General features: G+C 42.4%; 2 protein-coding genes across 2 annotated transcripts; both read left to right on the top strand.

Moving 5' to 3' along the window:
• On the top strand, window positions 1-16,084 carry LOC307191096 (tripartite motif-containing protein 6-like). The gene is made up of 8 exons (XM_079930806.1): window positions 1-49; window positions 8,017-8,506; window positions 9,003-9,098; window positions 9,762-9,992; window positions 12,493-12,515; window positions 14,239-14,339; window positions 14,620-14,646; window positions 14,862-16,084. Exons 2-8 carry the CDS (start codon window positions 8,084-8,086, stop codon window positions 15,422-15,424), a joined length of 1,464 nt encoding a protein of 487 aa, XP_079786932.1. The 5' UTR covers window positions 1-49; window positions 8,017-8,083; the 3' UTR covers window positions 15,425-16,084.
• A 3,297-nt stretch (window positions 16,085-19,381) lies between these two features.
• Window positions 19,382-20,483, top strand: LOC307191108 (olfactory receptor 52E5-like; the record flags this gene model as incomplete). Its single annotated transcript, XM_079930830.1, is given in 3 exon segments — window positions 19,382-19,703; window positions 19,706-19,843; window positions 19,846-20,483. Coding segments are annotated over 3 exon segments (936 nt in total). The 5' UTR covers window positions 19,382-19,543.
• Between the last annotated feature and the right edge of the window lie 855 nt (window positions 20,484-21,338).

Below are 21,338 nucleotides of genomic sequence, written 5' to 3'. Positions count from 1 at the left end.
GCTGCGGCAGCTGTAAATCCTCGGCTCTGATCCAAGATACAGATTCCAGGTTGGTGAGCAAATCCGTTTTCTGGCCAGCCACCGCTGTCCCCACTAGTACTCAGAGGTTGACGCGCCCTACAGGTTGGTTGGGAGGTTCGCGGGTGGAGGCAGGGCGAGGGAGACCTCTGCAGTTTTGAGTTGACTCAAGTTCAGGAAGAGAGTACAGAAGAGGCACCTTTGGAGCTCGGAGTAGCCTGTGTAAAGATAGTGATAATGAAACCCTGATTCTGGAAGCTGAAGGATGTAGGGGAGGCAGCTCTGAAAGTTTTGATAGGGAATGATGGCAGACCCTGCGGCTGGTGTGGATCCAGAGGTCAGCAGCCCTTCCCCCCATCTCCAGCCTTTCTGCTCCAGGAAGTGAGCACCGTTTATCCTACCGCCCCCCACCCCCACCCCACCCCGCCCCGGGAGGCCCTGACTCCTCCCAGAGGGAGCTGGGAGACGAGCCTTCCGCATTCAGTCTGTGCAAAGGCCGGGCTGGCCCGAGAGCTGTGCATTTCCCCTTAGGTAGCAGGGCCGTGCGCGGTTGTTCAAGAAGAAAGACCAAACGAGTGAGCGCTCTCAGTTGCTCAGAATCTATGTAAAACTCCTTGGTTAGCTCAGAGGAGCTTTGACCACATGGAGCCTCACATCTGGAGCCTCCGTGTGCCGGTCACCTGGAGATGTATGCCATCTGTGGCTGGGCCACTTACTGTCACTTGAAGTGACAGGGCGGTAAAAGAAATGGGGTCCCTTCCCTTTAGGAGCTCATGATACAGATAATTTATCTTTTCATCCTCACTGCGAATGAACTCAGCGAGATTAGCAACAACATTTAATCTATCAATCAATGAAGACAGAAATGTGTGGTTAGGAGCATGGGTACTGCAAACAGAGTGCCTGGGTTCAAACTCTGCCTCTGACACTTAGACGCTGGCTGTGTACCCCCCACCTTTTGTTTGAGCTCTTTGAGCTTGTCTCTTCCACCTATAAAATGGACAGAGTAATATTTATATTATAGAGTTTTGGTGAGGCTTAAGTGAGGCAGAAGTTTAAACACACAGGAGAGTGCCTGAAAAAATAGTAAATACTCAAAATTATTAAGTCATTATTATGGACAAACTCAATGCCTACCTTAAAAAATGCAAAATCAAAACAATTTTTGAAAGAATAGAGTAGGGAATAAAATATGTACAAATGCACTATGATAAAGGAGACTATGACTCCTTCTGACATCTCAACAAGTTAAAATACAGCAGGGTTTAAACGATTAGGAATTACAAGTGGAATATCACAAATGCAGAAAAAAATGATTAGAATTTTATTATCTAACCTAAAAAAAGACACTCAGTTAATGGATTATCTAACACTCAGGGAGAAGAAAACCTGTGCAGGACAATATTTTAAGAATTTGGAAAGTTATTGAATCATTATAAATTTTGAATGCATGAGGTAGTGATTTTTTGAAGTTTTAAAAAAAATTTAAAGTATGTTCCAATTCAAACATTTATCGAGTGCTTCCTGCAAAAGGGCAAAAGAAAATTATTTCCTCAGCACAATCTCAACTCATTTATGCATGCAGTTGCCACGTGTTTAGATTTTTACCCTGTTTTCACTAGAACTCCCAGTTCAGGGGCAGTCCCACCCATCTTATTTCTAACTTTCATTCTGAGCCCCAGCCTGGACTAGTGTTATTCTGAAAGCCCTTTTAATATCGAATTGTGTGAGCTTTCATTCTAAAAGATGCTTCAGATCTACATATCAGTCCATTCTTTGGCCTCCCCCACCCACCCTCCCCCTTTTCTATTTTGCACCCTAAATTGCATTTACCTGGGAAGAAGGCTCCTGTGTTTAAGGCAATGCTTCTGAGGCCTTAATGTGCATACGAATTACCTGAGATCTTATTAAAGCGCAGATACTGAATTGGTCTCGGTGAGGTCTAGAGATTCTGCATAAAGAGCTCCACTGGACGCCAGTGAGGCTAGTTAGCAGACCGCATGGCCTTTTTCTGGCATCTGCTTCTGATTTAACTGGCCCTAGTCGTGAATTTGGCCTGTTTCATTTGCTAATTTGATCTTCAAGGTTCTTCCCCTTAAGGTCTGGTATCTGCGCTCCTCACACAGCCAGACTTATCTTTCTGCCACCCACACTGCTCTTGAGATGTGTCTTTAGTCAGGGACTCTGTTGGCTTTTCTTGTGTCCTCTGGGCTGCGATCAGGAGTAGCTAGTGGTCAAGCCCCTGCTGGCATGTGGGCAGGGCTACGCAAACCCTTTCTAACTGAATGTTAGCCGACTCTGTTCCCCTCGTTCCCTTTCCCAGCCTTAACTTTATACTCTTTAACGAGAGACATCAACTCTTACATAATCTTTTCTGTTCAAGATTCCTTCTCTGCCTTGAATATCTCAAGTAGAGCATTAGATAGAAAAGTAATAGAGCCACATATATAATTTAAATTTTTCTATGGGCCTTACTAAAATGTTAGAAGAAACAGATGAAATTGATTTTAATATATTTAACTCCATGCTTCCAAAATATATTTAGAACATGTAATCAATGTAAAAAATCCATTAATGAAATGTTTTAGATTATTTTTTCTTACCAAATCTTTGAAATCCAGTGTGTGTTTTATACTTAAAATATCTCATTTCCAACTAGCCACATTTCAAGCACTCAGTAGCCACCTGTGGCTACCATATTTGACAACAGTTATTACTTGTGCCTAGAAGATCAAAAAAGCCAAGCCTCAGTTTTTCTCATTGCATTTCTTCTATTTTGTTTTTGTTAGCTCTAATGAGTTATCATTTACATTTAATAAGTTAGCAATTTTAAGCATACAACTCTGTGAGTTTTGACTTGTATATAGTTGTCCAAACAACACAGTCATGATATATATAGGGGATTTCTGTCACCCCCCAAATTTTTTTGTGTCCCTTTGCAATTCATCCCCTTCTCACAGCCCTGGGCCCTGGTATCCACTAATCTGATCTCAAATAGTAATGTTTTGGCTTTTTTAGTATTTCATATAAATGGAATCATACAGCAACTTATCCTTGCTGTCTAGCTTCTTTCACTTTGCGTAGTGCTTTTGAGATTTATTTTGTTGTATATATCAGTACATCCATTTTCTTGGTTGGTAATATTCATTGAGGTGATGTTTTCAGCTCACTCGATCCCCAGCAATGCCCTATACTCACCCTACTCATCTATGCTGTATCTCACAGACTGTTTTCTTAGTCTGGGACACTTTCTCAGGCCCTTTCTCCTGTAAGGGCTTCTTGTTACTGAAAGGCAATTTGATATTTTTTATCCTACCATGCACTCAGGAGGGGAAAATTGGTGACAGTTACAGGACCTGTTACAAGACTCAATGGTCCAGTCACTTGGGGTGCATAGCCAATGGACACACCAAGTACTTTTGATTAAAGTAGAAGCATTTCTTACTTGTGACCAGTAAGGAGACAGGGAGATAGCTCTCAAAGTACTGTCTTTCCGAACAGCTGGATCAGGGAAGTTTTATGTCTGGGATACGTGCGTGTTCATGCAGGGGCAGGCATGATCTTCCATGTAGTGCGGGTTTCTCTAGCTTGCCAAAAACTGCAAGCAAGCAAGTGCTTGGTTGTTTGCTTAGACTGTGATAGCTTGTTGATTGGAATGCACTGTAACCTTTTTGAAACATCTGGTGTTTGGAACTTTATGCAACTTAGTGGTTAGTTTCTGCGAAACAAAGCACACCTTCGTTTAACCCCATCCCTTCCCTACTGCTGCCTAGCTGACAGACCTTGTGTTCTTTAATTATGCCCACACTGACCAAGCTGTACATCAGTGTACATCTGCCTTTGCAGGGGGAGCCAGACAAAGAAACACTGTGGAATTATATCTGCTCTCAGTCACCCTGTGGCCTGTCCTGTACACAAGGGTCGCAGCTGGGGTCAGGGGTAGTGTGCCTCCAGCTAGGCAGTGCATTTGTCAGCTGGCTCTTCTTTGGTGGCCCGAACCAGACTCCAGCTAGGCAAACGGAGCATATGGCTTCCAATGAGTAATTCAATGCTGGAATAGTAAAAATAAATAAATAAGTAATCTTAAATGTCTTTAAAAAATTATGTGATTTAAGATTGACGTATATACACTAATATGTATAAACTAGATAACTATTAAGAACCTGCTGTATACAAAGTAAATAAATAAAATAAAATTCAGAAAAAAATTATGTGATTTAAGACAACAGTAATATAATTTAATGACTGAAAACTTTCAAGAATGAGAATAAGATGTTTTTCAGTGGGGACATACATATTAATTCAGCCCAGACAAAAAATAAAGTTAGGGTTAGTTCCAGCATCTTTAGTTGTCTTGTTAGAGAAGCTACTAGCTTTCTTAACTGACCCTTATTTATGCCAGGCACACAGAAACTACTGGGTAAGGTCCAGCATTCTCACATTGTCCTTAAATGCCATCTTATTAAATCTTGTTATGAATTGAGGTGGTGGATTTTTCTCCTAGGTCCAAAACAAGGAAGAAGATATGAAAGGGGGTGAGAAAGTGATGCATTCATTCTTATACAGATATTTATATAGAGCTATTCATCCACCAGACTCTGCTCTATCCCTATTTCTGGTAAAAATACTGAAGAGGCTCTTTTCCTCATGGTAAGAGGGCAGAGCACTGAAGGATTGAAGAGCAATGACAGTATAAATGTAGTGACAACTAGTTTTTATTGAGACTTTTCGACACATTGGCTCAGATAATTTATCACAAGCGTGCTATAAGGGAGGACTTGTTATCAGCAATACACAAAACATTAAACCACATCTCAGATCAGGAATTACCCCAGTGTTCCAGAACTAGAGACAGATAAATTCAGGATTCAGACCTGTGTCTGTGTTACTCCAGTGTCAGTGCCTTCTCTTCTCACCTCACCCTGCCAGGGCAAGAGAAGCAGCCTGAGTCCTGGGGATGTGCCACCAGGAGTGAAGCAGAACAGGGCTGGAGAAGGAGCCTACACATAGCTTAGGAAGAGCTGTAGGATGCCTTCAAATGCCAGGAAGAAGGAGACTATTATGCTGAATCAATGCAGCCCAAAAAATGAGACAAGCACCAGTCAGGAGGTGGGTAGAAAGAAGCTGAGCCACTTTGTGACCTGAGCACCCTTGCAGGTTGGGGTGGGGGGACATAAAGGAAACATTCTCTTCCTTTAAGGACCAGACAACAACCTGAGGTTTGGATTTGCATAAAACTAGATTATAACCTTTACTTTGTCACTTATTCATTCTGAGACCTTTGGTAATTGAATACCTTTTTAAGAAGTTCACTTTTCACATTTGTAAAATAGGTGTTATTAAATGTATCTTATAGAGTTATTGTGGGATTGGATTACATCAATATACTACCTGTAAAGAGTTCAGCCATTACCTCACATAAAAAGCGATCAGAAGATGGTCTCTGATTATTTTCTACCTTCCACTGTTCCTTGAAACAAATACCTGCATGCATATATACTTGCTTGCATTAATGATGATTGTCTTTGCTATGTGTTCAAAAATGGATGTGTTTCTTGCTCGAAGTCTGAATGGTACACCTCCTCGTAGAGTATATATTTCATTCACCGTTATCTCCCCATACCAACTATAGCACTGTGCTTGACCCTTAGATCCTCTCCCACAGCATGCCTTGTGGAAAAGCTGTGGGGTTGGGACAGCTCTGAACCAGAAGTCACAAGATAGCTTCTCCCTCTTATTTTCCTCTCATACAATTTTTTTTAAATTGAGATATAGTTCACAGACCATAAAATTCATCCTTTAAAGGTATACAATTCATTGTTTTGGAAAAATCACAAAGTTTTTCAACTAGCACCACTATCTTATTCCAGAATATTTTCATCACCCCCAAAAGAGACCCCAGACTCATTAGCAGTTATTTCCCATTCCCTCTCCCACCAACTCTTGACAGCCACTCATCTACTTTCCATGTCTATAGGTTTGCCTACTCTAGATATTTCCTGTAAATGGAGTTATACAGTGTGTAATCTTTTGTATCTGACTTCACTCACTTAGCATAATGTTTTCAAGGCTCAATCTTGTTATAACATGTGTTGATACTTCATTCCTCTTTTTCCTCCATTTTTATACTTTTCTCCTATTAGCGATTCTGAAATACTTTCCCCGAATGCTATAAGACCTCTTTGTCCCGACCATTCCACCAGCATACCTCTGCCTCAGGTCATTTTTCTGTGAACTCTCGCTAGAACATATGTGGCGTCGACTCTCCCACCTGTCCCCTCTGTCCCCCACACACAGGCATAGAGTTTTGGACAGGCCTGGTGAAATCTCTTCTCCCAAAGCACCAGGTCTGTGCCTGACTTTGACCACCTTCACCACCGTCTTTGGTTAAAGTTATGAGGTTTGAGGACAGAGCTTTGAACTAGGACTCTGGACATGATAGGTTTTGCCAACTCTACATTTTTTTTTTTTTCTGGTTTAAACTAGTTTAATGAAACAATAATGTCAAGAAACATTTATTGAGCATATACTATATTCGGAGGATTGTCCTGGGTCCTCCAGGAGATACAATGATAACAAATAGTCCAGATACATAGTTCTCAGGGGCTCTCAATCCGAGGGTACATACACATGAAAACACCTAACCATAACACCAGACAGAATGAATCAGGGGCGGTAGCTGAGGGACAACTAGTAGACATAGCAAACATCCATTGTTTCACCTGCCCACTGTCCCTTCTCTTCTCACAAGTCTCTTGGTTTTCTTTGGGCCACCCCTTTCACTCTCAGTTCACAGTAGAGCTGATTCAACCTCCATGTCCAGGTTTCTTTACCTATAAAATGGGTATACTGACCCTACCTCGAAGCATAATTTTTTTTTAATTTTTGAACTTTATTTTATTTACTTTTTATACAGCAGGTTCTTATTAGAACACATCTATGATTTTATAAGATGTGTGATTTTATAAAGTCACTTACGTCTCTATTTCTTTATCAAGAGGCTAAAAATACTCTTATTAATTCAGAGTTTTCCTATGAGAGATAAAGAAAACAGGGGAATATGATTTCTAAATCACAACTGGTTATACAAGTGTTAATTGTAAAGATATAACATCACCTTATTGTGGTCATTTTTGTTTCTTTGGGTTTTTTGGGGAAGGTGACCATGAGAGATGAAAGGGCTCTGTAAAGAGCTGTTAGAAGGTAGACGTGTCGTCACAATAAATGATACTTTTGATCTTGGAGATTAGATCCTGGAGAGCAATGCCAGGACCATGTGAAAGAGAGGTGAAGGAGCTCATGAGAAAGGTCTAAACATCTATGGAGGGATGAGGAGGTTCTAGAGTTTTCTTCATCAAAAGTTGAGGACCTGTGTGTTGGACACTGAGCTAGTTCAATAATGAACAAAAGCAGTCTCTGATCTCATGGAGCTTATATTCCAGTGGGAATATTCAAACAATTAAAGATCCATATTAGGTGGTGAGAAAGAAAATCAAGCAGGTAAGTCTATTGAGAGTGATGGTGTGGGTGGCCATGCCTTAGCTAGGCTTGACAGAGCAAACTCTTTGGATAAAACACGTAAGGAGAGAGTTGAATGAAGTCAGAGAGCCATGCAGATACCAGGGTGAAGGGGCTTCCTTGCAGCAGGAACAGCAAGTGCAAAAATCCTGAGGCAGCAGCATGTCTGGTGCTTTGAACATTGAGGATGTGTTTTGCTGGGCTGAGAAAAGGTTAAACAGACAGTGCCCTACCCAAGGCCACTTCTCTCCAGCACATCATTGTCCCTTCATCCAGTAGGAGTAAAAGGAAACCGTGATCATTGCTCTAATGAGAGTGCAAATTGCTGTCTAATGTGAGCAGGGGCAAAGAACATGCTTGAAGTTAGAATGAGAAGCTCTTGTTACCCCAGGTGCTTGACCTGTTTATCCAGAACAGTCAGCCTGCCTTTGTCTGCCTCATTTCTTACCCTGAACCCTTTTTTTTTGGCCATCTACCCAGGATTCTATACACAAGAAACACCTTAGAAGTCAGGGCTGGGCAGGCAGGAGCCAGGAGAGTGGCTACAATGACTTCAGCAGTCCTGGTGGACATCCAGGACGAAGTGACCTGCCCCATCTGCCTGGAGCTCCTGACAGAACCCCTGAGCATAGACTGTGGACACAGCTTCTGCCAAGCCTGCATCACGGGGGATAGCAAGGAGTTGGGTATTGGCCAAGAAGAAGAGAGCAGCTGTCCTGTGTGCCAGACCAGCTACCAGCCTGGGAACCTGCGACCCAATCGGCACCTGGCCAACATAGCGGACAGGCTCAGGGAGGTGGTGTTGGGCTTGGGGAAGCAGCTGAAGGTGGTTCTTTGTGCACACCATGGAGAGAAACTCCAGCTCTTCTGTAAGGAGGATGGGAAGCTCATTTGCTGGCTGTGCGAGAGGTCCCAGGAGCACCGTGGTCACCACACGTTCCTCATGGAAGAGGTGGCCCAGGAGTACCAGGTGGGAGCCCAGATGGAGGGAAGGCAGGTGGGAACAGACTCCTTGGTAGATTATTAACTTTTCTTTATGCTCTAATCTAATTTCTTTGTAGTCCACCTATTTATGTAGAGGATGAACCTAGAAAAAGCCCCTCTGGCCAAGAGCAGAGACTGTAGCTCTTTCTCGCTGCTCATGATTGGTTCTGAATGAGTGGAGGATGCTGCTCGGGGCCAGTAGCAGGCAGGGCAGGTTGAGTTCAGGGGATATGTTGGCAGTGAGAGTAAAGGACTTAAAGTGGTTCATGGTCAGGTTCTTTCCCCTGGAGAAAAGAGAATCAGCCTATTCCCAGTGGTTTCTATCCCCTGTTTATAAAAGATAACTTTGACCTTCTCAGTTTTTCATTCCGGGACAGGCATCTCCTGAGGTCAGCATAATAATCTCTCCCCCATTCATTCCATGTCTCCACACTGAAACAATTTGACACTTGATCCTGCTTGACTTGATGTGTTTCTTCCAGGAGAAGTTCCAGGAGTCTCTGAAGAAGCTGAGGCAAGAGCAGCAGGAAGCTGAGAAACTAACAGCTGTTATCAGAGAGAAGAGGGCATCCTGGAAGGTAAGAGAGATTCTTCTGAAGGTGTCCTGGGACGGGAATCAGGGCAGGATGTGGGAGCCGAGGGCAAAAGGGACCTAGTTCTGTCTGTTCCCTGATTTAGCTAGAAGAGCTTCCCTTTGCCTGTCCTTCACTGCAACCCTTCCAAACAAGGGTATTGTTCTTGGTGCAGAGCCAGGGAGAGAGAAGGGGGAGTTAGAAAATGAACATATCAAAGGGAATCTAGGTTTCTGAAGACAATCATGGGAGAGGAACCATGGCCATTGGCAGCCCTTAATTCCTGATTCTGGACCTTGTTCTATAGTTTCGAGCTCTGAAATTTGGAAAAATAGGTCATGCACAGGCCACTCTCAATATCGAAAACTGGAAGGGGAGGCTGATGGTGAGTCCTGAGAGGCCAGAGAGGCTGCTTGGAATCTAAATCCCACCTAGGAATCAAAGTCTCTATCTCAGAAGCCTAGATAAGACAGCCTGGGGCCAATGGTCTGAGAAGAGCTGAAGGGAGAATAGGAGAAGAGAGCAGGTTCTGCAGGACTTACTCCCCCATTTGCTCATTCCCCCCCAGTGAGACCTGCCAGGAAAGCAGAGCCTGCCTCCCCAACCTCTTATACAGGAGACCCTCAGCTCAACAGACTAGCAACCTCTTTCTCTTCCATGTTCCTGAAGAATCAGATGGAACCTGAGAGACACAGGATCCAGAAGCAGTTTGATCAGTTGAGGAGCATCCTGGACAGAGAGGAGCAGCGGCAGCTGAAGAAGCTGGAGGAGGAGGAGAGGAAGGGGCTGAACATCATCGCAGAAGCTGAGGGTGAGCTGATGCAGCAGAGCCAGTCCCTGAGAGAGCTCATTTCAGACCTGGAGCGCCGGTGTCAGGGGTCAACAACGGAGCTGCTGCAGGTAGGAATCGCAAAGGAGCCCAAGGTCTGACGGTCAAGGCAAAGAGAGACTAACTCTCCTTCCCTTCTGATGTGGGACTCCTTATCTTGGTGGGGGAAAGAAAAAAATTTCCTTTGACCCTGTAGTGCCTCTTCCCTATTAAACAGTTCAAAGTTCATGGATAAAGCATAGGATAATTAGAAGTACAAATGCTAAAGGAATGTCTCATTTTTATTTCTTATGTATAAAGGATAGTCCAAAAGTTCGTTTGATACAATGTAAAAGATCGAGTGATGTTTTACTGCAGCATTTCTCAATCTTGGTACTCTTGACCTTTTGGGCTAGAAGATTCTTTGCTGTGAGGGGCTGCCCTGTGCATTGTAGGATGTTCAGCAGCATCCCTGGCCTCTACCCTCTAGATGCCAGTAGCATCCAACTAGCTGTGACAACAAGAAAACCCTCCAGACATTGCCAAATGACCCTGGGGAGAACTTATCCTCCCTCCCCCTGTTGAGAATCACTGGCCATTAGGTACCCGTTGTCTCTGATGCCGTGTTGGGATTGGTCAGGTGCTTTTCACTCAGCTTAGTCACAGGCAAACACATACCAAACTCAAGTACTTAGAGAATTTTTATGTAATTACCAGCCCTTCTTTGCTTCACTTTCTTCTCTAGGGCAGAATCATTGAACATGTTGTAATAGAAGTTTGAACAGGATTTTTGAGGCACAGACAATGAGCTCTGGTCTGTGTGTGTATGTGGATTGGGTGGGTGCAAGCTGTCAAATCCAAAGAGATTTGATGGAGAGATTTGAACTGAGGTTGAAATCTGAGCAGCTGTTGGCTTCATAGAGTGAATAGTGTGACTATTAAGTTGAAGCAGGATGTACCTTGTGACATTCTGGAACCTTCAGGCTCTTCCTTATTTTCTGTTTGCTTTCTTGCTTTCCTCTTGCTCCCTTTCCTGGTGGAATAATAATTTCTCTACTTATACTTGGGCCCTAGTATTGGGGTCATGGGGTAGTTATTTTCCACCTGTTGGAGATTTTCCTCATTCACTGCTTCTGGTTTCACAACTTCAGTTTATTCTTCTTGCTTTTTTCTTCATCTTTGATGTTGGGTTGCCTTAATGCTTGCTCCTTCCCCCACTTGTTCTAGCCCCTTTACAAGTCTCTTCAAACTGGAAAAATTGCTTCGTAAGTGCAAATGGATCATCAATTTATATAATAGCTAGTCCAGGCACCTGTCTAGACTCTTCTACCCACTAGTTAGTATGACTGCCCAATGGTCATTTTAACTAGAGTGTTATCTCACAGTCAATTTTTCCAGAACTTGCCCATCACAGACACTTCCTCCTTCTCTTTTCCATGTTTGTTTGACATGGTTACCCATTAAGATTTGACAGCTGGATGCAAGCCTGCAGCTTTCAAGTTTCAAAATGTGAACCCTGAGAGTAAAGCTAAGAGGAAGAGGCATGAAGTATCACCCTGATTTGATCATTTGAGTTCCTTATTACAAGTATGCCTTAAGATTGATACAATCCTGGATCCACCTCTACCACTTTACATATGCAAGCCAGTTTGAGTTGTGTTTTTGTCAAATACAACCAAAAATAGCTCCAATACCATGAAAATAGTTATTCCTATGTTACATAGATCAAACCATTGGCCTTTCCTTCTGTTGCATTGAGGGGTATAGAGCAGAAGTTAGGAAGACCAATTCGGAGGCCATGAGACAATTCTACTCAAATGAGGCAGGCAGTGGCAGTGATGATGATAAAGAGCAGTAAGGGTGTGAAATGCACTGGCTTGGTCTAAGATGGGATGTCAGGTAGTTTTTAAGACAGTACTTTGTCTACATTTGGTGACTGGATGCTGGGATCATTGAGGAAGATGGAAGATAACAGAAGAGACCTCATGGTTGCAGGAAAGGTAAGTTTTCTTTCAGATATCTTGAATCTGTGGTGCCCGTGGCTTATGTGAGGGGTATATAAAAGAGATGTAAGCAGAAGTACAGATTTAGGAATCATCAACACATGTGTGTGTTGAAATCAAGAAAAATACACAAAGTCAGAAAAGGTAGCATAGAGGGTTAGGGGAGGTGGAATTTGAGAAACAACCACATTTTATGGCCCTTGTGTCCTCAGCAACCAGAATGTGAGCATCTCGAGGACAGAAATCAGGACTTAGTCATGTGAGAGCATCTAGAAGCAGGCACAGTGCCTGGCAAATAAAAGATGAGGTACATATATAACACCACACACACACACACACACACACACACACTCTCTCTGTTGTAAAAATAAAGGTACTAATGAATGAATTGAATGATTTCCTGACATCCCTACATAGGGTCTCAGGGAGAGTCTGCTTTCAGCTCTTATCTTTACTTTGTGGCCTCCATATTGGATCATCTCTACCTCTGTCATCATGGGGTGGTGAGATGGGATGAGGGACATGGATGAGGCTGTAGTAGAGGACAAGTCCTATTACCCTTGACTTAACCTGTCTCTTTCTTTCCTAGGATGTAAGTGATGTCGCGAAAAGGTATGTGTAGAACATGACGTGGTTCCCTTGGGTTGACAAAAGACTCCTGTACCCATAGAGTTATCTTGTGGTCAGTGGGAAAGGAAAAAAAAATCACAAAGCAGGGAAGATTTAGGACTGTGGTGTCTTGAGTGGCTTTTCGTGAGAATTTGGGGTCCCCCAAAGTAAAGGGAATGACTTGGTTTCAATGGTAGGAGAATTTGCGTGGCAGAAGGTCACAAATTGGGACAGTAGTGTTCTTAAGAATCAAGGATTACCATATCACTGACTCCCCATGTACCTCGTGATAGAACTCCTTTTCCACAAACCTCTGTACCTGCTTCCAGTCCTGATTCTAGTAGCTCATAGCTACCTCAAAATATGCAGGGATTTTCTTTGCCCACATACTTTATCAGAGGGAAATTTCCCATTTGCTTTTTTTCCCAAGGTCCAGAAATCAGCTCTTGGGATAGCTGCTTAAATTTCCCTTTCCCCCTTGGCTTTGGAACAGGCCATGCCTTGCTACCTAGTTCTCCTCAGTCTTCCATTTTTCTCAATTCCAGTAAAAATATAGACCCGAGGTCTTGAAAAGAGTGGCTTCGGCCCTGAAACAAAAACATGTTCTCTTCTCTGTCACCTACTCTAGAATTTCTTTCATCAAGGTGACCCCTAAAGTAGCCCACATACCTGGTACCTTGAAGCGCCTCACGAACACATGACCCATGGAGCCTGTTGTCCCTTCGGAAGTCTTTATTCTCAGTTTGGAGGTGAGGACGTTTCCTTTCTCCAACTGGCGTAATGTTCCCAGAGACCGAGAATCCTAAGAGGCTGTTCTGAAGGTCTTTCTCCCTAGGCCTCTGCAAGACCTTGAGACCTAAATCACAGACTCTTCTAAGGGAGCCCTTCACCTGATACTCTGAAAGCCCTAGCAGCAGGTCCTGATGTCCTGCCTGTCAACACAGATACCTGTAGGCCCTCTAAGAGGGTGCTGACATTTTAAGTATTTTGTATCTTTTTTAGAGGTAGCAAAGGATTTCCCAGCCATTATTTTATTTAATATTATACAGTCTCTAGGATGCAGAGAAAGAAGGGAAAATTATTGTATTTTACAAAACAACAACAAACCAAACAAAGGAACAAAAATGAGGCTTTGCGGGATAAATCCTATCAACTTTTTTTTAAATTGATGTATATATAGTTGATTTGCAAGAGTATATTAGTTTCAGATGTACAACATAGTGATTCAATACTTTTATAGATTATACTCCATTTAAAGTTATTATAAAATATTGGCTATATTCCCTGTTCTGTACAAAAGATATATTCACCCCAGTATTCATCGCAGCACTATTTATGATAGCCAAGATGTGGAAGCGACCTAAGTGCCCCTCAACAGATGAATAGATAAAGAAGATGTGGTATATATATATATATATATATATATATATATATATATATATATATATATATATATATAAAAGAGAGAGACAGAGAGAGAGAGAGAGATACTACACAGCCAATAAAAAAAGAATGAAAATCTTACCAGTGTGTACACAGATGGTGAGAAGCTAGTTTTTAGTCCAGTTCTTCTGGCTCCTATGCCAGAGGTCTTTGCAGAATGATGCTAATTTTCTTCAAGGAAGAGTGTTGAAGTTCACCAGTGGGCCTGGGAGATGAAGGAGACAGATGTTAGAGACACCCAAAGTTAGCAGTGTTGAAGATTCATAATGTCTGTTCTCTCTAGGAGTGAGCTCTGGACCCTGAAGAAGCCAGAAGCTCTCCCCACCAAGCTGAAGAGTATGTTTCGAGCCCCAGATCTGAAAAAGATGCTGCGAGTGTTTAGAGGTGAGGAGTTTCAGGGAACAGCGTTTGGATGAGGGATCATGGTAGTAGAGGAAATAAAAAGAATGTAGGGTTGGTATTTGCGAATAGTGTCAGAGAAAGAGATCAAAGAGGGAGGGACACAATGTGCTGAAGAAGATGCAGGTCATACTGAAGGGGGAATGAAATGGCCGGTTCACATCCTTATAGAATTCCCTTCCACACCTCTCAGCCAGGTAAGGGAGAGACAGCAGACCTGAGACTGATGGTTCTATATAATGTGATTGACTCTTTATCATTACAGAGCTGACAGATGTCCAGAGCTACTGGGGTAAGTAGAAACTGTGGCCTCTTTGAGCTGACATGTTCTTATCCTTGCCAAACATACCCACACACACACTCTCAGGTATGAGGTGTTGCTGTTTCCACCCAGCCCCCCACCACCTAGCTCCAATTCCTCCCACCCATATCCTCGCTTCCTCTTCTCAGAGTCATAAGACCCACATACCCATTCTCATCTGCTGATGCTGTACCTTTCTCCCACAGAGGATGTGACTCTGAATCCACACACGGCTAATTTAAATCTCATCCTGTCTAAGAACCGGAGGCAGGTGAGATTTGTGGGCACTCAGCTGTCTGGGTCTCATCTGGAAGAGCATTATGGCTGTGGTGTCCTGGGCTCTCGGCACTTCTCCTCAGGAAAGCATTACTGGGAGGTAGACGTGGCCAAGAAGACTGACTGGATCCTGGGGGTGTGCAGTGATTCAACGGGACCTACGTTCTCTTTCAACCAGTTTGCGAACAATCGGAATGTTTACTCCCGATACCAGCCTCAAAGTGGATACTGGGTGATTGGGTTACATCATAAGCACGAATACAGAGCCTACGAGGAATCGTCCACCTCCTTGCTCCTCTCCATGATGGTGCCCCCTCGCCGAATTGGGGTGTTCTTAGACTATGAGGCCGGCACGGTCTCCTTTTACAATGTCACCAACCACGGCTTCCCCATCTACACCTTCTCTAAGTATTACTTTCCTACCACCCTATGTCCATATTTTAATCCTTGCAACTGTGTAGTCCCGATGACCCTGCGCCGCCCAAGCTCTTGAACTTTCTGCTGTTCCCACCATCTGAGCCGTACCCTCTACTCCAAGGCTCTTCTGCATCTCAGTTTCTCCTTTCTTACCTCCGATTTTCCTGTGTTCTCACTCCTTTCCTGTTGAACATTTACTCAGTGCTAGAGCTGAGTAACCCAGCGGTGACAGTGAACATCCTTGACAGATTAATTACAGATCTTGAGATGGGTGAGGGGTAGCTGTCAACATTTTTCCCCTTTTTTTTTTTAAAAGAAAGAATTGGAAAATTTTATTCGAGCCAAATTTGAAGATTATAACCTGGGAAGAGCATCTCAGAAAGCTCAGAACTGTTCCCTCAACATTTTACCATTAAGCGTGGCATTTGGTGGAGATTCTTCTTTGTTGATGTATAGAATCAAATTTAGGAAATTCTCTTCTATTAATTTGATGTCAGTTTTTGTACTGAGTGGAAAGTTGAATTTCAACATATATTGTCACTGTAATTATTAAGATAATCACACGTCATTTTTTTTTTAATCACACGTCATTTTTATTCTGTTCTTGGAATACATTGATTTATTTCCATTTTTAAATCTAACACAGATTTCTGGAATAAACCACTGTTATTCTTCATATGCAATACTGGATTTGTTTTTGCTCATACGTTGTTTAGGTTTTGTTTTTATCTCTGTTTATGAAAGAAATTGACCTGTAATTTTACATTCTTGTAACGTCGTCAGGTTTTATAAAATGCAATACATGGGCAAAGAAATTGCTGTTTTTTTAATGTAAGTACATATAGGATTGAGTGCTAAAATCCATTATAACGTTAATATGGGTGGCTTTAAATTCAATTTTAAAAAAAGATTCTAACTTCAGTTTTTACTACAAACTTCATGGATCTTAAAAATCTAAGGTAGTAAAAAAAAAAAAATCTAAGGTAGTGATTGAAAAAAAAAAATCTAAACACACTGAAGTAAAAACAGGAGAGAAGAGGAAAATGTTCAGTCCAATACAGATTTTTCTGTCAGAATGGGAGGAAAATGTAAAAAGAAAATAATCAATATGAAACACTTTTAGGAAGAGAATAATTTCTTCTAGCTTCTCCATACCTCCTTTTCTTTATGGTCAAACATGAACAGCTTGTGCATGAGCACTTTGTCTTTGGGAGAGGGATGCTATATGCTTTTTGAGCTAACTGTAAAAGAAATTATGATGAGGGGGCTGTAAGGATGGAATGAATATCAAGGAGTTGAATATCAAGATCTGGCTGTCCACTATGATAGCCAAGAGGCTCCGGTGGCTGTTGAACAATTCAGACATGCCTAGTCTGAATTGAGATGTGCCGTACATATAAAATACACACCATATTTTGAAGACTTAGTTCAAAATATAATGTAGGGGCTTCCCTGGTGGCGCAGTGGTTGAGAGTCCGCCTGCCAATGCAGGGGACACGGGTTCCTGCCCCAGTCCGGGAAGATCCCACATGCCGCGGAGCGGCTGGGCCCGTGAGCCATGGCTGCTGAGCCTGCGCGTCCGGAGCCTGTGCTCCGCAGCGGGAGAGGCCACAACAGTGAGAGGCCCGCGTAAGCTGAGAGACAAGAACATTTTATGAAGATCAAAAGGATGTTAATAAATGAGGGATTTCTTATTCTCCAGTTTGCATGCCACATGCAAAAATTTTTAGTTATTTCTGGTCTCCAGATGACAGGAAAGATGGAGTCGTGAGGACTGCATGGGATTCAGTCTCAAGTCCAGAAAAAGGAAAAACAGCATGCATTCTAAGGCAAGTTGCTTGGAACGAACCAAAATTTGTTAAGCCTTTCTGCAGTATATCAAAATGTGTGTGTGTGTGTGCATGACTGCATGTGTGTGTGTGCCTTGGGAGTGGGGATTATATCTAAGAAGAATTTTTTGTTTAACTAAGAGTAAACATGAATTTTATTCCAAGCCATATCTAGGAGCAAATTAAAACTTTGCCTCTGACACAAGAAAACATTTGCGGGTAGAGAAAGAAGACAAAGTAAGGTGTGAGGTTTAAATGCAGACAAATGAGTAAGAAGAAAGTAAGTTTCCCAAGACTGAAGGAGAAGATACCGCCGAGAGAGTAGAAGCACAATGCCATCTGTAGTATACCCTATGACACACCTCCCAGATCTGCTTTTCAGGACCTGTGTACCTATCTCCCAGCTGCTGGGAATATCAGATACTGGGAGCTCACATCTGCACCCCTCCCTGGAATTGTCCTCAGACCCAAGGAACTACCTTATCCAAAGTTTTGTCCTATCACACAGGGTAATCCTCCGCCAATGACAGGATACCATGGGAGTACAAATAACTGGCTTCCTTGCCTCATTATGGGATAACACAGAAGGGCCATTCCAGCACAGGAGCTTCCCATAGTATCATGCAGGCCCCAGATGCAGCCTCACGGTGAGTCAGCTTCTCCTTTGACCCAATCATACATTACTAGTTTTTTACAAGTATAATTCCTCAGAGATCTCCTCCAAAATCCTTCTACACGCTATTCTATAACCCAGTTTGTATTTATCTAGGACCTTGTATACAATAACTGGAAAGATTGTTTCCAGTAAACTTTTAACTTTCATTTGCTAATTATTGCTGATCACTGCCTATCACTATATAAAGTATACCATGGAGATAAATCTGACTGATTTTGACCTCAAAGAGATTGTACCCTAGTGGTAAAAATTTAGCAGTGTTTTTTTTAAGCTAGAATGAGCATCAGAATCACCTGGAGGGTTCAATAGCATATTACTATGTCCCAGCCCCAGAGATTCTGATATAGTGAGTCTGGGGTAGTGTCCAATAATTAGCATTTATAATAAATTACCAGATAATGCTGATACCCATGGCCCGGGGACTACACTTTAAGAACCACTGATGGGCTTCCCTGGTGGCACAGTGGTTGAGAGTCCGCCTACTGATGCAGGGGACACAGGTTCGTGCCCCGGTCCGGGAAGACCCCACATGCCGCGGAGCGGCTGGGCCCGTGAGCCATGGTCGCTGAGCCTGCGCATCCGGAGCCTGTGCTCCGCAACAGGAGAGGCCACAACAGTAAGAGGCCCGCGTACCGCAAAAAAAAAAAAAAAAAAAGAACCACTGATACCCAATGATAACTAACGTAACAGCAAGATAAATAGACCTCTGGAAAATAATGAAAAGAATAAATAATCATGAAATAAGCCAACTGGGGAAGGCTTTCTGGATAGTATGTCATTAAATCTGAGCTAAGAAATATTTGGTGATGGGTGCTAGAAGGGAAAAGTAATAAGACTTTATAGTTCTGAGAGAGACTATTGTTCCGCTGGAATTATAGAATAGTCTCCCAATATGTCAAAATTTCTTAATTCCATTCCTTAGCTCAGATCCCAACACCAGCTATTCAATCCACCACCTTTACTGGGTTCCCTCCCATGTACCATCTTCTTTTTTGTTTTTCACTTAGCAATTCCTTGTTCTTTTTCTTAAAATTTTATTGACATATAGTTGATTTACAATGTTGTGTTAATTTCTGCTGTACAGCAAAGTGACTCAGTTACACATATATATATTCTTTTTCATATTCTTTTCCATTATGGTTTATCACAGGATATTAAATATAGTCCTCTGTGCTATACAGTAGGAACTTGTTGTTTATTCATCCACATACCATCTTAATTTTCAGGACTATTTTGCAAGAATGTATCATTCCCCTAAACCCTCCACCTCAATCTAAGTCCTGTGATTTTACATACACACACACACACACACACACACCATCTTGCTTAGGCTTTACATCATGATTAACAGATATAATTAATAAATATTTGTTATTTTATAGCCATATGTAGGTTCTTCCTTAGAGACTGAAGGGAAAAAAGCCATAAGAAGTGAAGTGCAGAATTGCTGTTTTTGGAAATTTTCTACATGGTTTTCTGTGTAGATGAGGCAAATACTTTGAAGTGAGAGTGTCTTTTTAACTCTGGCTCATATTCACTCTCTAGGTCTCCTCTGCTGTATCATGGAATTAAAGAATAGATTTTCTATTCCTCCAGAAACTAGGCAACATGCTCTGAAAGAGGTTATGTTCTCTCGCTGGAAGCAAGAAAACTCCTGCAAAAAATGTGTCTATAACTAATTCCCACAGATATGCTGCACCCCAACAATATACAGTTCCATCCTTCTTCCTTCCTTCTGATAGGGATTCCAAGGCTGGAAAATGTGAACATCTGGATTGGCTCCCCCTTCTTTGCAGTGTATCTAATAACCCTCATGGGAAATGTCACCATCCTGTTTGTGATCCAGACTGAAGCAGCCTCCACCAGCCTATGTTTTACTTCCTGGCCATGTTGGCCTGCACTGACCTTGGCCTGTCTACAGCCACCATCCCCAAGATGCTGGGTGTTTTCTGGTTCAATCTCAGGGAGATTGTGTTTGGTGCTTGCATCACAAGATGTACACAATCCATATATGCACTGGCCTGGAGTCTGCGGTGCTGACAGTCATGGCCATAGACCGATACATTGCCGTCTGCAACCTCCTGAGATACAGCATGATACTCACCAATAAGGTGATAGCCATCCTGGGCATAGTCATCATGGTCCGGACTTTGGTGTGTGTGTCTCCTTTTAGAGTCCTTATCCTAAGCCTTCCTTTCTGTGATGCCCAGATCATCCCCCACACCTATGGTGAACCCCTGGGTTTGGCAAAGTTGGCTTGTGCCAGTATTAAGGTCAGTGCTTTCTATGGCTTGATCGCTTTTTCCATGGGATATATTGACCTTTCTGTGATTGGATTTTCCTATGTCCAAATCCTCAGAGCAGTCTTCTACCTCCCGTCCTGGGATGCCCGCCTCAAGGCACTCAGGACATTTGGCTCCCATGTCTGCTTAATGTTGGCTTTCTACCTGCCAGCACTCTTCTCCTTCATGACACACTGCTTTGGCCACAACATCCCTCATTATATCCCCATACTTCTGGCCAATCTATATGTGGTTTTTCCCCCTGCCCTTAACCCTGGAATCTATGGGGTCAGGACAAAACAGATAAGAGAGTGGGCACTTAGGATGCTTAACCCTAAAAGCTATTGATATTTAACCCCAAGAGGATCTTCCATGATCATTCAGTGGAATGATAAGATCAAAACAGAAGTAAACACTGGAATATTTTTGTTAAAATCCTCTACGTGTAATCCTCTACTACATTTTCCTTATTAGTCATAATGTACACCACATTAGAAGGCAGAGCTCAAAGATTCCAAAATAATCACTCTATTTTTTGCCACAGGAAAAGTACAACAAAAAATTCTCACATTTAAACCCCACTGATACTACAAGATTCCTAAGGTGAGAAAAAAGTTTGAAAAAGTGGCCCCAGTAACTACCTTAAATACTTTTCTTTCTCATGGGGATTCTCTTCATTCACATGTCAGAAGCTGAAGTCCATGACTATAAAAATGATGAATTTCATGAAAACCAAGCAGCATATAGTGGGAAGAGAAATGCACAATGAGTCATGAGATACAGGTTTAAATTCAGGCTCTGGCCTTGACTGGAAGATGTACGTGAGAATGTCACTTAGAGCTCTTTGAGCTTCGGTATCCTTACCAAGAAAATAATTCAAAAAAAAAAAAAAAAAAACTGTTGTGAAAATCTTTGCAGCTTCTGAAACATAAAAAGGTTTGACAACAAATAAACACATGTATTTCTAGTGTGGTTGTTACTTCTGGTGCATGTAGATTTAACTTACTAAATCCAATCCTACTATACAGTCACTGATATGAAGTGAGGTCTCCAGCTCCAGATGATCCCATTGCTTGGGGGTCTTTAGGGACTCAGCCCTTAGCTTGGTCAGAGCATTTCATTTAGAAAACTATAAAGCCTGAAGAGTTAAGAGGGCTTTCTCTTGGCTTGAGGACTCAGTGAAACCTCAGGCCCTGCGGTTCT

The sequence above is a fragment of the Stenella coeruleoalba genome (genome assembly GCF_951394435.1).
Source record: "Stenella coeruleoalba genome assembly, chromosome: 8".
Classification (NCBI taxonomy): Eukaryota; Metazoa; Chordata; class Mammalia; order Artiodactyla; family Delphinidae; genus Stenella; species Stenella coeruleoalba.
Note: the sequence above shows the minus strand (reverse complement) of the source record. Positions and strands in the feature narration are given on the sequence as shown.

Coding starts and splice junctions, on each gene's coding strand:
- LOC307191096 (XM_079930806.1), top strand. CDS start 8,084: ATGACTTCAGCAGTCCTGGTGGACATCCAGGACGAAGTGACCTGCCCC. Junction 9,099..9,761: donor AGAAGAGGGCATCCTGGAAG/GTAAGAGAGATT, acceptor ATGTTCCTGAAG/AATCAGATGGAACCTGAGAG. Junction 12,516..14,238: donor GTAAGTGATGTCGCGAAAAG/GTATGTGTAGAA, acceptor TGTTCTCTCTAG/GAGTGAGCTCTGGACCCTGA.